Here is a 12,614-nt window from a genome sequence, read left to right on the forward strand (position 1 = left end):
CTTATGAAAGTTTAAGCAGAACACACGCCTTATTGGTTTTTCATCACAATTGGAGTGCTAGCCAGCCACATTAGCCGAATCGACTCAGGCATCAATAGAATGACAGATGTCACAGCCGATTGCCCTCACACCCCTTAGGAGGAAACCAGACCGCAAGTCTTAACACTCTATTTGGAGGTCCAGGATCTGTCACCTCTTGAGTATGGGGCCTTGGGCTTTCTCTCAGCCTCTATTTCTCCTCTGTAAAAGGTGGATATTTTATGTAGCTCCTATGTGGTTGTTAAGAATTAAATGAGGTAATATGTGTGAAAGTACCCGGGAAACTGCGAAAGTATAAAGGCCAAAGGTTATTGTTTAACATTTAAAGGATTCAAAGGTATTTGAGAAACACAGTTTGAAAACAGATATTTTTATGTCTGTGTATACTTGTGTGTTTGTATTTTTCTTCTGGTTAGAGAAAAGGAATTATCAAGAGCCGAGGCAGGAATGGGTGGTAGTTTCTGTGCATCCGGGAAGAGGTCAACCCTCAATCTGTCCAAATGAGTTTGACACGTGCCTATTATTTGTTGCGTGTTGATGTCACGACAACAGAGATTCCCTTTCAGTGAAAAGTGCCTCCACACCACAGCTAGACCGCACACGACCCATGCACATACAGGACTTTGGTCTTCTCACATCTCACTCCAAATACTTTGAAATACTTTTTACTTCAAATATTTCAAAATAGATTTCAAATTTACATAAACAGTGCAGCTCCCAATAGTTCCTGTTCTTTCCAAAGTTATTGTGAGACTCAAAGGGAACAGTAAATGTGAAAACATCTTGTTAATTTACAAAGGTAAAGAGATTATAAAAATAGTGACTAAAGAGAACAAAGATGCCAATGAGGTTTTGGTAGAACACTGAGATCATAAGCTGGGTGACTATCATGATTGCTCACTTAAAGATTCCAGAATATCTGATGGTTATAATGGCAAATTCCTTAAAAAAAAAACACCAAAACAATAAAGGGGACTGTAAGGATAATGGAGAAAGCCCAATGAGAGATGTGTCAACCTTCAGTCTCATCCTAAAGTTTAAACCAAAAAACCTCTGTATCCTGAAGTCTACTTACTTGCTGTTAAAAGACGGGGTAGGGATTGGGTACAATAACCGAACTTAAGAAACCATGGCAGCAGAGACAGACTGGTCTTCTGGAAGAAGCGGTTTCTATTCCTGGGTGGTAGACCAGTGTGGTGCTTCCCAAACAAGCCTGACAGGAATCACCTGGGGCAGCTGTTCGAATACAGATTCTTGGGCGCCTAGACTTACTGAATTAGACTCTGGGAGACCTTTGGAAGGGAGGAGTTTGCCTGGAATCTGTATGTTAACAAATGTCTGAGTTGACTCTTGAAGTTTTTAGTATCTACACTTATTTCTATTTTCCTGAATGCAAATATGAGGTTCCTGGAGAAGAGGTGACTATTTACAGAAAATTATTGTGCTGGGTCCCCCTGCCCTACTTTCTTCTCTCCAGAGTGACAGAATGAAAGGCAGCTGTCATCCTATACTTGGTCTACACTGTTGGTGAGGAAATCTTAAAAAATACCCATCTGGATGATAAGATAGGACAGGGACAGCAGTGCTGTCCCCACCTCCCTTCTGGGAAAGGGAGAGACATCTTATCTCCTTCATGTAAACAAACTCAACTAAGGAAGGATCTTCGGTTCTTACCCTTCAGAAAGTAACACATGTCTTAGGGGGAGATAAGACGAGCGTCTCCAGCCTAACAAGTCTGGGAATGTCTCCATGAAGCTGGATCTCATCTCCTCGCCCCAGCCCACTCCTTGAATATGAAACCACACACCTCATGGGAGGTTAATCTCTGCAGTTCTCGCTATCTTTCCATTCATACTTTAGCTTCTAAGGCTTGACTTAGAAGCTCAGGTTCCCCAGTCCAGTAAAAATATTCAGAAAGCTCTAACTGTGCAGATCCATAAAAATATTTTTTCTGCAGTCCCACAGTCTTCTAACTGGGCATGCTTGAGATAAAATGGACCTAGGATTATTTCCCCCTTTGGTTATACATTTCTGAATCAGTTACTCAAAGGAGCATGGGAGTTTTTTTTTTTAAGAGTTCCATCCACGATTCAAAAAGGTACAGTAGTGCTTAAATATATGGATATTGTTTTAAAGTTGGTAAACAGGCCATAATTAATGACAGCATGACTCTCTTGTCCTGCTCCTAAGTGAGCTTTGTAAAACACTTTTGGGACAATCACCACCATCCCTATCTTTTTTTTAATTAGACGGGAAATAAGAATATTATTGCCCATCTACTGTCATCCTAATGCCTAACTTGAAAAGGACTTTGGGTTCAAATTCTGATCATGGAACATCTCAAACAGAAGCTCATGACCACATATAATTAAACTCTTTTGTAAGAGCCTCCTGCCAGGAGAATATTCAAGACTAATAATTCCATGAGGACTTGTGCATCCAGCACTGAACACAGGACCAGAGGCCACAGTGTGAGTATGACGAGTGACATCATGGAGGCTCAGCTTTGGGGGACATTCGGAGGCTTTCTTCTCCAGCTTTCTATCAAGATGATGGAAGGACTGGAGGAATTATCACATAGAAAGCAAAGAAAGCCCACTTCTAAGGAAATAACCAGTGTCCTCACAACTGCAAACCATTAGGTCCTAAAATCCTTGGAAGAGAATTTTCCAGGTCTCCAGGAGGTCTGGCTGTGTCCCTGCTGAGGCGGTATCTTAACCTTGACTCTAAAACCCTATGAACTGAAGTAACTGTCTCCTACTATCCTGAATTGGTCAGTATGCTTCCATTTGCTTCGACCTAGCGTATATTCATTAAAAGAAGCAAACTCTCCATTACTTCATAATTACAGATCCATCAGCTTAGCAGACACGCTTTCTAAAATAAATACCAATTTCCTTTTGGACAACTTGAACTCTTGGGCCTACAAAAGGAGCACAGAGAGCTTGGAAGCAATCATGCCATTACTGATCACTCGTAGTCTCTTCCATTTGATGGAAGAATCTGTTAAGAATAATGTAAAATTTGGGGTGCCTGGGTGGCTCACTGGGTTAAAGCCTCTGCCTTCGGCTCAGGTCATGATCCCAGGGTCCTGGGATTGAGCCCCACATTGGGCTCTCTGCTCGGCAGGGAGCCTGGTTCCTCCTCTCTCTCTCTGCCTGCCTCTCTGCCTACTTCTGATCTCTGTCAAATAAATAAAATCTAAAAAAAAAAAAGAATAAAGTAAAATTCTTCCCTCTCTCCTTACTGCTTCCCTCCCTTCCCTTTCCCTTCCCTTCCTTTCCTCCCTCTCTCTATTGCACTTGTTGACTCTGAGAGCAGGTTATGGTAAAGATCTCCATAGAGATCTTTAATAATGCCCTTAAAAATCAAGATTGGTAGAAATGGATCTGAAAATTTCTGGAGGATCAAAATAGGTATGTGTTCTGTAATTCATCTTTTTTTTTTTTTTTTTAACTTGTACACTAATGTCTCACTATTGTTTTTGGTGAAAATGGAATTACAAGTCACTAATGTAACCCTGGTTTGTTTTATTGTTAGGAACCGGGAAAAAGAATGGCTTCAAATAAAGTCTCTGTCATATTAAATTGTTGGGGGGGGGTGGGGGAGATGAGGTGGAGATAATCACTGTTTCCTGGCATTCAAATGGTTTATAATTAACAACTCTACAGAGCAGTTAACCCAATTACATACATCCTGACACCAGTTTGTTCTGGGGTCAGCACCCCAAAATTAAGTTGCTCAGGTAAACATTCCATAGTAATATATTTTTTTTTTATTTGTCTTAACTTCAAATACAAGGTGTGTGAGGTATTCAGAACAGAATTGAATGTCATCAAGATATAATTAGGAGTTCAGGAGCTGCCAGAACAGAAAATGTATAAGCAGAATATAGAATTTAAGCAGGTAGTTAAGGAGGTTAATTAAGGGAAGTTAGGTGCAATCAGAGGGCTGCAGACTTCCATTTATTCACCTCAGATGAAGTAATTCTGTAAGGTTCTCACATCCACTAAGGAGACGGTAGTTGTAAAGCCAGACCCTTCTAAGGGCACTTGAAGACCCTGACAGATCACAGCTAGGACAAGCAGGTGTCCATCTGCAGTGCAGGCCAACCACCACTGACATATTTTGCTTCTACCTTCAGTTATGGTCTAAAGACTCCCATTAATAACCAACAGCCCATCTGAGATGGTCCCTGTAGTGTCTAACCTTAATTTCTGACAGGGTTCTGGACATGCTACCACAGAATAAGGCAACTTGGCCTAGCACATATTTTAAGCAAACATTTTAAGGAATTTGAGAAATGGCAAGTATACAAAGGGTTCTTTGCCCTCCCCCACTGCCCCCCAAGCAGATCATAAGATCTTCTGAGAGAGGTGCCTTCCCTACACCTGGAGGAAAGAAACATCCTTATCTCTGTAGATGCAAGGACACAAGAGGAATCTGAAGGAACAGTGGTTTTAGGAACAAACAGGCCTTGCTAAGTTTCCACTGTTTACTACTCTTAGTTCATACCCTTTTGTCCTCTCAACATTTTTTCCAAGACTTTCCACTCTTCAACAAACCTAGCTTTAAAGTGCTCAGGTTTAACTACTTCTTTGGTCTTCACTTCCTGATAAAGGCTCCTGCATCACACAAAACTTACGTCAAATCAAAAATCAATTTGTATGCTTTTCCCTTATTAATCTGTCATCTGCCAATCTAATTTATAGGACTCCAGCTGGAAAACCCAAGAGGGTAGATGGAAAAAGGTATTTTTTGCCCCCTCCCTGAGATGGAGAAACTCTTCCCTTAATGAATCCTCCCCATCCTGGGAAGGTTTAAAATGAAACAGCAAGATGATTATAAAATAAATATTTGATATTTCAAAACAAAAACATTAGGTTTAGGAATAATAAATATATTGCTTAGGAGTTAAGAAAATCTGTATTATTAGGAATCTGAGAGAGAAGTTTGTCTATCGATTCTATTTTAATATGTTTAATTGGTTAAGATGAAAAATAACCAAAGTGATAAGAGCTCTGGGTGTTTATATAGTCACCATTTTAATTTACTAGATTTTCGAGAGTTTTTTTCAAGTGGAAGAGTGTTGATGTTGTTAGGAATGTCAGAGTTTGTCAGCTTTCAAGCACTTGGATGTACTTAAAAAGAAAACTAAGTAGGTTAACTTTATAAGCGCAGTTCTCTAAGAACAGGACCGACAACTACAGGGGGAACAGGTCTGCTCTACTGAGGCTAAGCTAAGACTGTTCAAGGGTCCCTAATAAAAGTGACTGCTTTTCTTTTTATACAATTTTACTAGATGTATAAAATGAAACAACAAGATCTGTAAGATGAACTAAAACAAACAAAAAAAAAGGTAGGTTTTAAAACTGGAGGCTTTAATAAATTACTTTAAATTTACAACCTAAATAACCCTCTTTTTAAGGAAAGCCATATTTGGGCATGAAAAACCATCAAGTGAGGGGCGAACCCGCAGAAGTGATATTGTTAAAGTTAACCACTCTGTAGGGGCTTCACTGAGTTTTCACTGTCATGGTTCAGGCCTTAAACTCTCGCTTTGAAACTTGCCGGGATGAAATCATTTCACCATTCTCCTCTGGCCATTTACAACTGCATTTTGTTTCCTGTTTTTAAAATCATTTGCTTTTAAAGAAATTTGGCTCCTCTTTGGTCCTCTGTGGGTCAAGTTTAGGCAGAGGTGCGGTGATTTTCTCTTCTGGCGCACAGGCAGTATTGTTGAAGATGTTCTATTTTAAGTACCAATGTTACTTTCTGTTTTATCTTTTTTTGCCTTACCCAATTTTCCTTTATAGTAATTTATATTGTTATATCTCTTGTATCTCTGTGTATAAACAGATTATATTGGGAACACAGAGGAGTAGATATGTTCAAAAAAGAATAGATAAACAAGAGTACATGTATCGTGATGAGCACTGAGTAACACATAGAAATTACTGACTCACTATGTTGTATACCTGAAACTAATAGTCTGTATTAATTATATTTCAATAAAAAAAGTAAAAAAAAAAGAACAAACATGAAAATACCAATTTATAGATCAACAGAATGAGTTAGAACTCAAAAAAGGATGTTTTTCATAGAATCATAGGGATCAGGGCGCCCGGGTGGCTCAGTGGGTTAAGCCTCTGTCTTCGGCTCAGGTCATGATCTCAGGGTTCTGGGATCAAGCGCCACATCGGGTTCTCTGCTCAGCAGGGAGCCTGCTTCTCTCTCTCTCTCTCTCACTCTCTCTGCCTGACTCTCTGCCTACTTACAATCTGTCTGTCAAATAAATAAAAATCTTATTAACTGTATATGTAAATTATAATTTTCTGGTAACCACATAAAAAAAGAGGTAAAATTAATTTATATTTTATTTAACCCAAAATATTCAAGGTATTATTATTTCAACATGTAATCAGTATTATAACATTTTTAATAAGCTATTTCACATTCTTTTTTTCCATACTAAGTCTTTGAAATCCTGCATGCATTTTCTCCTACAACACATCTCAATATAGACTAGCCACGTTTCTAGTGCTCTATGAATGGCTACATCTCATATGGCTACCATATTGGATAATACAGACAGAGATGGGGAGTTAGAGAACAGGTAGTGTTAATCCATCTAATTACTTTTTGGTGGGAAACCAAGGTCCAAGAAATTCAGAGCCTTACCTATGGCAAAGTCAGGATGAATACTTGGATTCTGGCACAGTGTTTTTTTCCCCACAGTTCACACTTTTAAGGGGAATGCATATTCACCTCCAGAAAGGAGTGCCATCTCCCTTCCTGTCTTCTTCCCACACGCCACCATCTAGCCTTGTTCTGAGACACACATAACTGTTTACACATTTTTCCATTCAGCCACTCAACCAGGAGCTTCTTCTGCAGAGCTCCAAAGTAGGTACTCCACTGGCATTGGAGGCAACTTGCTCTAAAATGAGGATATTTTATTTTACTCTTTGTTGTCAACAAGCTCTGACAACTAACTCACTAACTCTTTCCTGCTTTTGTGACCTGCTATCCTGCCTGTTTAAATCAGAGCGTTCACTGAGCACATATCTGAAAAGGCTAGAACCGAGCCATATTTTTTGTAGGTTTTATTTATTATTATAATTATTGAACCTCATCTATTTGTTTCATGTTTCATGTCATGCATTTGAGTCATTAGGTCTCCACAAGGAATACAATAAACTATTAACTCTTGAGGAAGGCAAAAACTAAAAGCAAGACTGAATTTGGCAAACCTCTCCGCTTGCCTCTCAAGTCCCGCAGCCTCTGGCTCTAACTGATTGAATGACCCCATCTGATTTTTACAGCCTAATAATGAAAAGCCAAGAGATAAGATTACTAACACAATCCGTGAAATCATTCCCTCTCTTCTCTGAGAAAGCCTCACAGAGGTGAGGAGTTTACACCCAGTCCTCCACAACTGCAAGCGGGACCCTGACATGGATGGTGCTTGTCACGCACCCACCTTTGGGGGCCCTGTGTCACTACTGGGTAGTAACTCTGTTTTCTGACTTCTGTTTTAAAAGGTTCTGGGTCCATTGTCAATCTATACAGAAGAACAGAGACTGTCATTAGATTGAATTAGTGTTAACCAACTACTGTGATAGCTCAAAAAATCATTTTGTGAAACAGAAAAAGTCCTCCCTTTTTCCCTTGTTCTTCTATTATTTCAATTACATGAATTCCTGTCAGGCCTGTCAAAATTCTACTGTAATTACAGACAATTATAAAATTATGATTCCAGTTGACAACTATTTTGTAGCACTGGTACATGTATAAATACTTGTGACCAGTGAAGCAGAAAGACTCCAGGGTTAGGATTTTTAAAATATGGAGCCGTCTGGCTGCTGGTTCCAAAGCTGGAATTCGTGGTAGTGACTCCCTGGGGCTGGCCTCGAGTAAGGTGTGCACTCACCAAAGGAATCAAGATTTGCTTGCCTTTGACCTGGAATTTGTAGAGGGAGGTGATACCCTCTGGCCACTATGATGAAATCCAGTCAAGCCTTCTCCACAGCGCTGGATGCTTCGCTCTTCGCTCCCATCCCTTTCCCCACGGAGCCTCAAGGATTGAGGAAGTGACTGCCTCAGAAGTGCAGGGACCGAAATAAAGGCGGTGTTTACTATAGAACTGTCCTAGCCCCTCTCCTGTTGTGTATCTGGGCATCTCTCTCTCCCTGACACAGTTCCACTTTTTTATTGTATTTTATCCTGAGTATCCTTGATCATTTCCTATTCTTAATTTTTTTTTAAGGTTTTATTTATTTATTTGACAGAGAGAAATCACAAGTAGATGGAGAGGCAGGTAGAGAGGTGTGGGGGGGGGGGAAGCAGGCTCCCCGCCGAGCAGAGAGCCCGATGCGGGACTCGATCCCAGGACCCTGAGATCATGACCCGAGCCGAAGGCAGCGGCTTAACCCACTGAGCCACCCAGGCGCCCTCCTATTCTTAATTTTAAGGCACACAGCAGACTGTTTTCTATTTCTCACTTCAAAACCACACAAAGTTAAATTGCTTTTGAGTCGGATCATGGACTTATTTCTCCCAAGACTGGTGGCCTCAATATAAACAGAGCTTTTTACCCTTTCTCTGTCGTACAGGATTAAACCACCACCATAACAGACTTCAACAATTAATTTAGGAATTCTCTCTTCTGATCCCTGACCCCACTCTCCTATAATCCCAGGAAGAAGGTACAATTTCTCACCAAGTGGTATGCCAGAAAAAAGAAAAAGGAGAAAAAGAAACAGCAGTGGACAGCCTATAAAATGGATCCATGGTTCCCAACAGATCTGACGATCTTTCGTTGTCAGCATTCTGTTTCTTCCTTAGTCTACTGCTGTTGAGATGGTCCCCAAATTTCGTAAAGAGATTTCTGCATCATTCGAGGCATAAACAAGTGGAGGGGAGGGGTTGTGTCGGAAAGATGTCCGGACAGGAGGCACAAGCCCCGTCATGTCAACCGCCTGCAGCGTAATCGTGGGCAAATCAATTACATTCTATGAAGGTGAGGTTCTTCATAAAGTACGGTGTTATTCTCGGCCCTCCTGACCTTCCTACAAGCTGGGACTAAAGGGGGATCTATAAATCTGCTCTGTAACTTGCAAGTAATAATGACAGCAAACCGTATCTTCATTATTATTTTTAAATACCTCCTACCTACTAGGTGCCATCTAAATTTTCAGGAAAATGAAGTTAATCCTCACACTGAAGTTACTAGGGAGATCCTGTTACTTATCCTGAACTCACACGAGGAAATGGCAGCAAACCGGTTAAAGAACTTGACCAAGATGGGAGAGGTAATAACTGGGAGAGCTCTGATCCAAACCCAGGCCATCAAGCTCCGTGCTTTACTGCCTCACGATACAAATCTAAACTTAAAATTACGGAATCTCCAAACACAGTTGGGAAGACTTGACAACAGGCAGTACAAAGCTCCTTTTTTTTTATAGGGAAGTCTTTCTTGAACAGTGAGAATAGCTGGTAGGGCCTGAAGAAAATCGATCCAACAGCTGAGTCCAGCAAGAGATGATGGTCCTTTCTACATGTGGACAGAACAGTCCTAAAAACCAATAAGGTCCTTTGATGTAAAATTACCCTTTCAGACTTCACAAAAAAGAGGACATTAGTATCGTGGGTAGCCAGGCAAAGACCCTGAAATATGACTAACTGACATATCACACAGATCTATTTATGCCGCATTTGGATACACATTTTTTGAAATCGTTCACGTGACCATAATTCTGCAATTAAGCCAATGGATATACCCAACGCCAGTGTAGACTACAACTGGGGTAGGACTAATATACATTGACTGTGCAATTTCTCTTTCCTCTCACCTCTAGGTAGCATCACTTCAGCTCATAGACACAGACTGCTGATTTTGGTTAACCGAGGAGGGGGCCAGAAAGTGGAGATCACCCACCCGTACCTGCTACCTGGAGAGAACCTAGTGGCTTCTTTCTCCTTCTCTTTCCATTTCTTTCCCTTGTTGGAACTCCTTCGCAAAGGTGCCCTATAAGGACAGTACACAGTCAGAAAGGAGAAACACATTTCTTCTTTTAGCTTTTTGTTTGTTTGCTTGATTTTTACATCACGAAATGCTTACCCCAGATCCACAAACTTGCGCTTAATTTTTCCTCCTTGCACCACCAATGAACTGGATGCCCTTAGTGATTTGGGACCTTTGGCACCATCTAGGATGTACACACAGGTGAAAAAGACCAATTTATTATTCCTTCTGAGGCCATAAGTCAAAAGTCAGTGCATTTCTGAATCTAAGGACTTTGACCCAATTCCAAAGTGTAAAAGAAAATAATATATGCCTTTTTTTTTTTTTTAAGATTTTATTTATCTATTGGACAGACAAAGATCACAAGTAGGCAGAGAGGCAGGCAGAGAGGGGAGGAGGCAGGCTCCCTGCTGAGCAGAGAGCCTGATGCCAGGTTCAATCCCAGGACCCTGGGATCATGGGACCTGATCAGGTCGGACCTGAGCCAAAGGCAGAGGCTTTACCCCACTGAGCTACCCAGGCGTCCCAATATATGCCTTTCTTAAGCTACAGGAAACACAGCTATGCTGAGGAATATTCAGTTAAGCCAGGAAAGGTCCTGCTGGACAGAGGCCCAATACTCATCAAAAGGAGTTTTATCTTAAAATATACTGGAATGAGCAAAATAAGCAAGAATGAACACAATCAAATAATTCTTTACATTCAAGGCAGGGACCGACATGACTTTCCTTTTGTTCCTTCTCTGGCTCCAACTCTTTGCTTCAAATACCAGACTCTGTCCTCCACACCTGTCCTGCCTTTGGGTTTTGGTGCCTTCTGACAGAAACCCAGCCCACTTCTTACTTAACTCCCAAGTCCAATACAGAAAGAGACCCCTCAGAGTCTGGGAGATTTAGGGGAGGAAGCAAGAGTCAAAGCTTTCTCTTCTGGTCTCTCCCTTAGCTAATGGCCTGTGGCCAGCCCTGGGACAGGTAGAGCATGGGGAGATTTCTTAAGCTGGGGCTCAGCTATAAACCATTTATATCTTTGAAAGGCTTCTCTCAGAGGTTGGGTTGGACTACAACTTGGCTGGCCTCCTGTCATGTGGAAGATGCCAAAATTTCCTCGGTATTTGGAGCTGAATGATCTTTGCCTCTTTGAGTTATGCTGGCTCTCAAGGGCAGCAGCTGCTGGGGGATGGGAACACTCCACATGACGCCAAAAAAGCAATCAGAGGAAAGGCTTTGAGAATGGAGTACAATGTCAAATGTAGGAGCTGGATTCCACAGGTGACACTTATTCCTCCTTGGACACAGGAGATAATTCCTACAGCTCTACCTGGAACTATTTAGCAAAGGATGTTGTTCAGCATATGCAGTGATCTGAGATGATTAACAAAGGATGTGTTAAATTTAGTGCATATTTGTGTGTGAAACTACTGCTTCCTAACTGTCTGTTGGTGTCTGTCTCTATCTTTGTAAAATTATAAAAATATTCCAGCAACTTTCTGGCATGGAATGTAGACAGAACAGTGTTATTACAGAAGTGTTTAATTAACCTTGCTAATTAATTTTGCTCCTAATTGTATTTCAGGATAAATTTCTAGATACACACACACTACATGAATTATGCACACTGTTCTTATTCAGCAGTTTATGTTCAAAGCTCTGAAGAAGCAGCACGGGAGGTTTACAAACTAAGGAATTTTAGCAATGAGCCCTTCATACTTTCAGTTAACGATACTTGGATTACAACAATCAATCCCTTGGAATGTACATAATGGAACACCAGCGTCAGAAATATGTCCACGTCAAAATCCACTTCTAGCCTCAGATATTAATTACGGATATTTGCATCATTACGCTGGGTGTCTGAATTAAATGGCCACAGATGTGAGGCGTACACTTAAAGAAAATCCACAGACACGGCCCAAACGCCTTCTGAGCTGATTTTGCTAATGGACATTTAAAAAAAAAAAAAAAAGGCAGGATTTCAATTTCCTTCATAGAAGCTGAAGGGGAAAAGAAAGTGCTGGATTCCTCCAGAGCAATCCCAAAGCAACTCCTAATGGCTAGAACTGTGCGAAGTTTAAAAGTAGACTGCCTAATTATTTTCTGAATTGGAGGTAGCAGGGCGATGTTTTAACGAGTGGTGAGAGGACCAGATGAGACAATGGACATGGAAATGCTCTGTAACCTCTTAGTGTTGCAATTATTTGGACATCTTGGGACTAAAAGCCTGATTCTGCCCATTACAGAGCTCGCTGCTAGGCAACCTCACATCATTATCTCACACATTTGCCAAAGTGTGTTCCAAGGAACACTTAAATGAATGCTTTCGAAAGGCTGAAGAGGCAAGATTAAGGAATAATGCACTTCTCTATTTTAAATCAATCAAATCTACCCACAGTGCACATTAGAATGTCCAGTCTGCACAAAAACCGACACTGGATTGGTATGATTTCAGGAAAAGAAAAAAAAAAAAGAGTGACTTGTTTTTGTTTATTTATTTAGCTTTATGTAAAATTTCCATTAGGCTTTCTGAAATCTCTCCAACACTACCCTCAAGA

At 40.8% G+C, this 12,614-nt stretch overlaps 1 protein-coding gene across 12 annotated transcripts in view; it reads right to left on the bottom strand.

Moving 5' to 3' along the window:
* Positions 1–12,614, bottom strand: part of PPP1R9A (protein phosphatase 1 regulatory subunit 9A) — a 311,463-nt gene that overhangs the window by 12,615 nt on the left and 286,234 nt on the right. For 9 of the 12 annotated variants that reach the window (XM_082693613.1, XM_082693620.1, XM_082693619.1 and 6 more), the window contains 2 exons: positions 10,163–10,250; positions 9,986–10,069 (listed from right to left, as the gene is read on the bottom strand). The exons of the other annotated variants lie outside the window; for them this stretch is intronic. In XM_082693613.1, the coding sequence (XP_082549739.1) occupies positions 9,986–10,069; positions 10,163–10,250 (172 nt within the window). The remainder of the gene's footprint in view (positions 1–9,985; positions 10,070–10,162; positions 10,251–12,614) is intronic. 12 annotated transcript variants of the gene reach the window in all.

Source organism: Mustela nivalis (assembly GCF_964662115.1).
Source record: "Mustela nivalis genome assembly, chromosome: 12".
Taxonomy (NCBI): Eukaryota; Metazoa; Chordata; class Mammalia; order Carnivora; family Mustelidae; genus Mustela; species Mustela nivalis.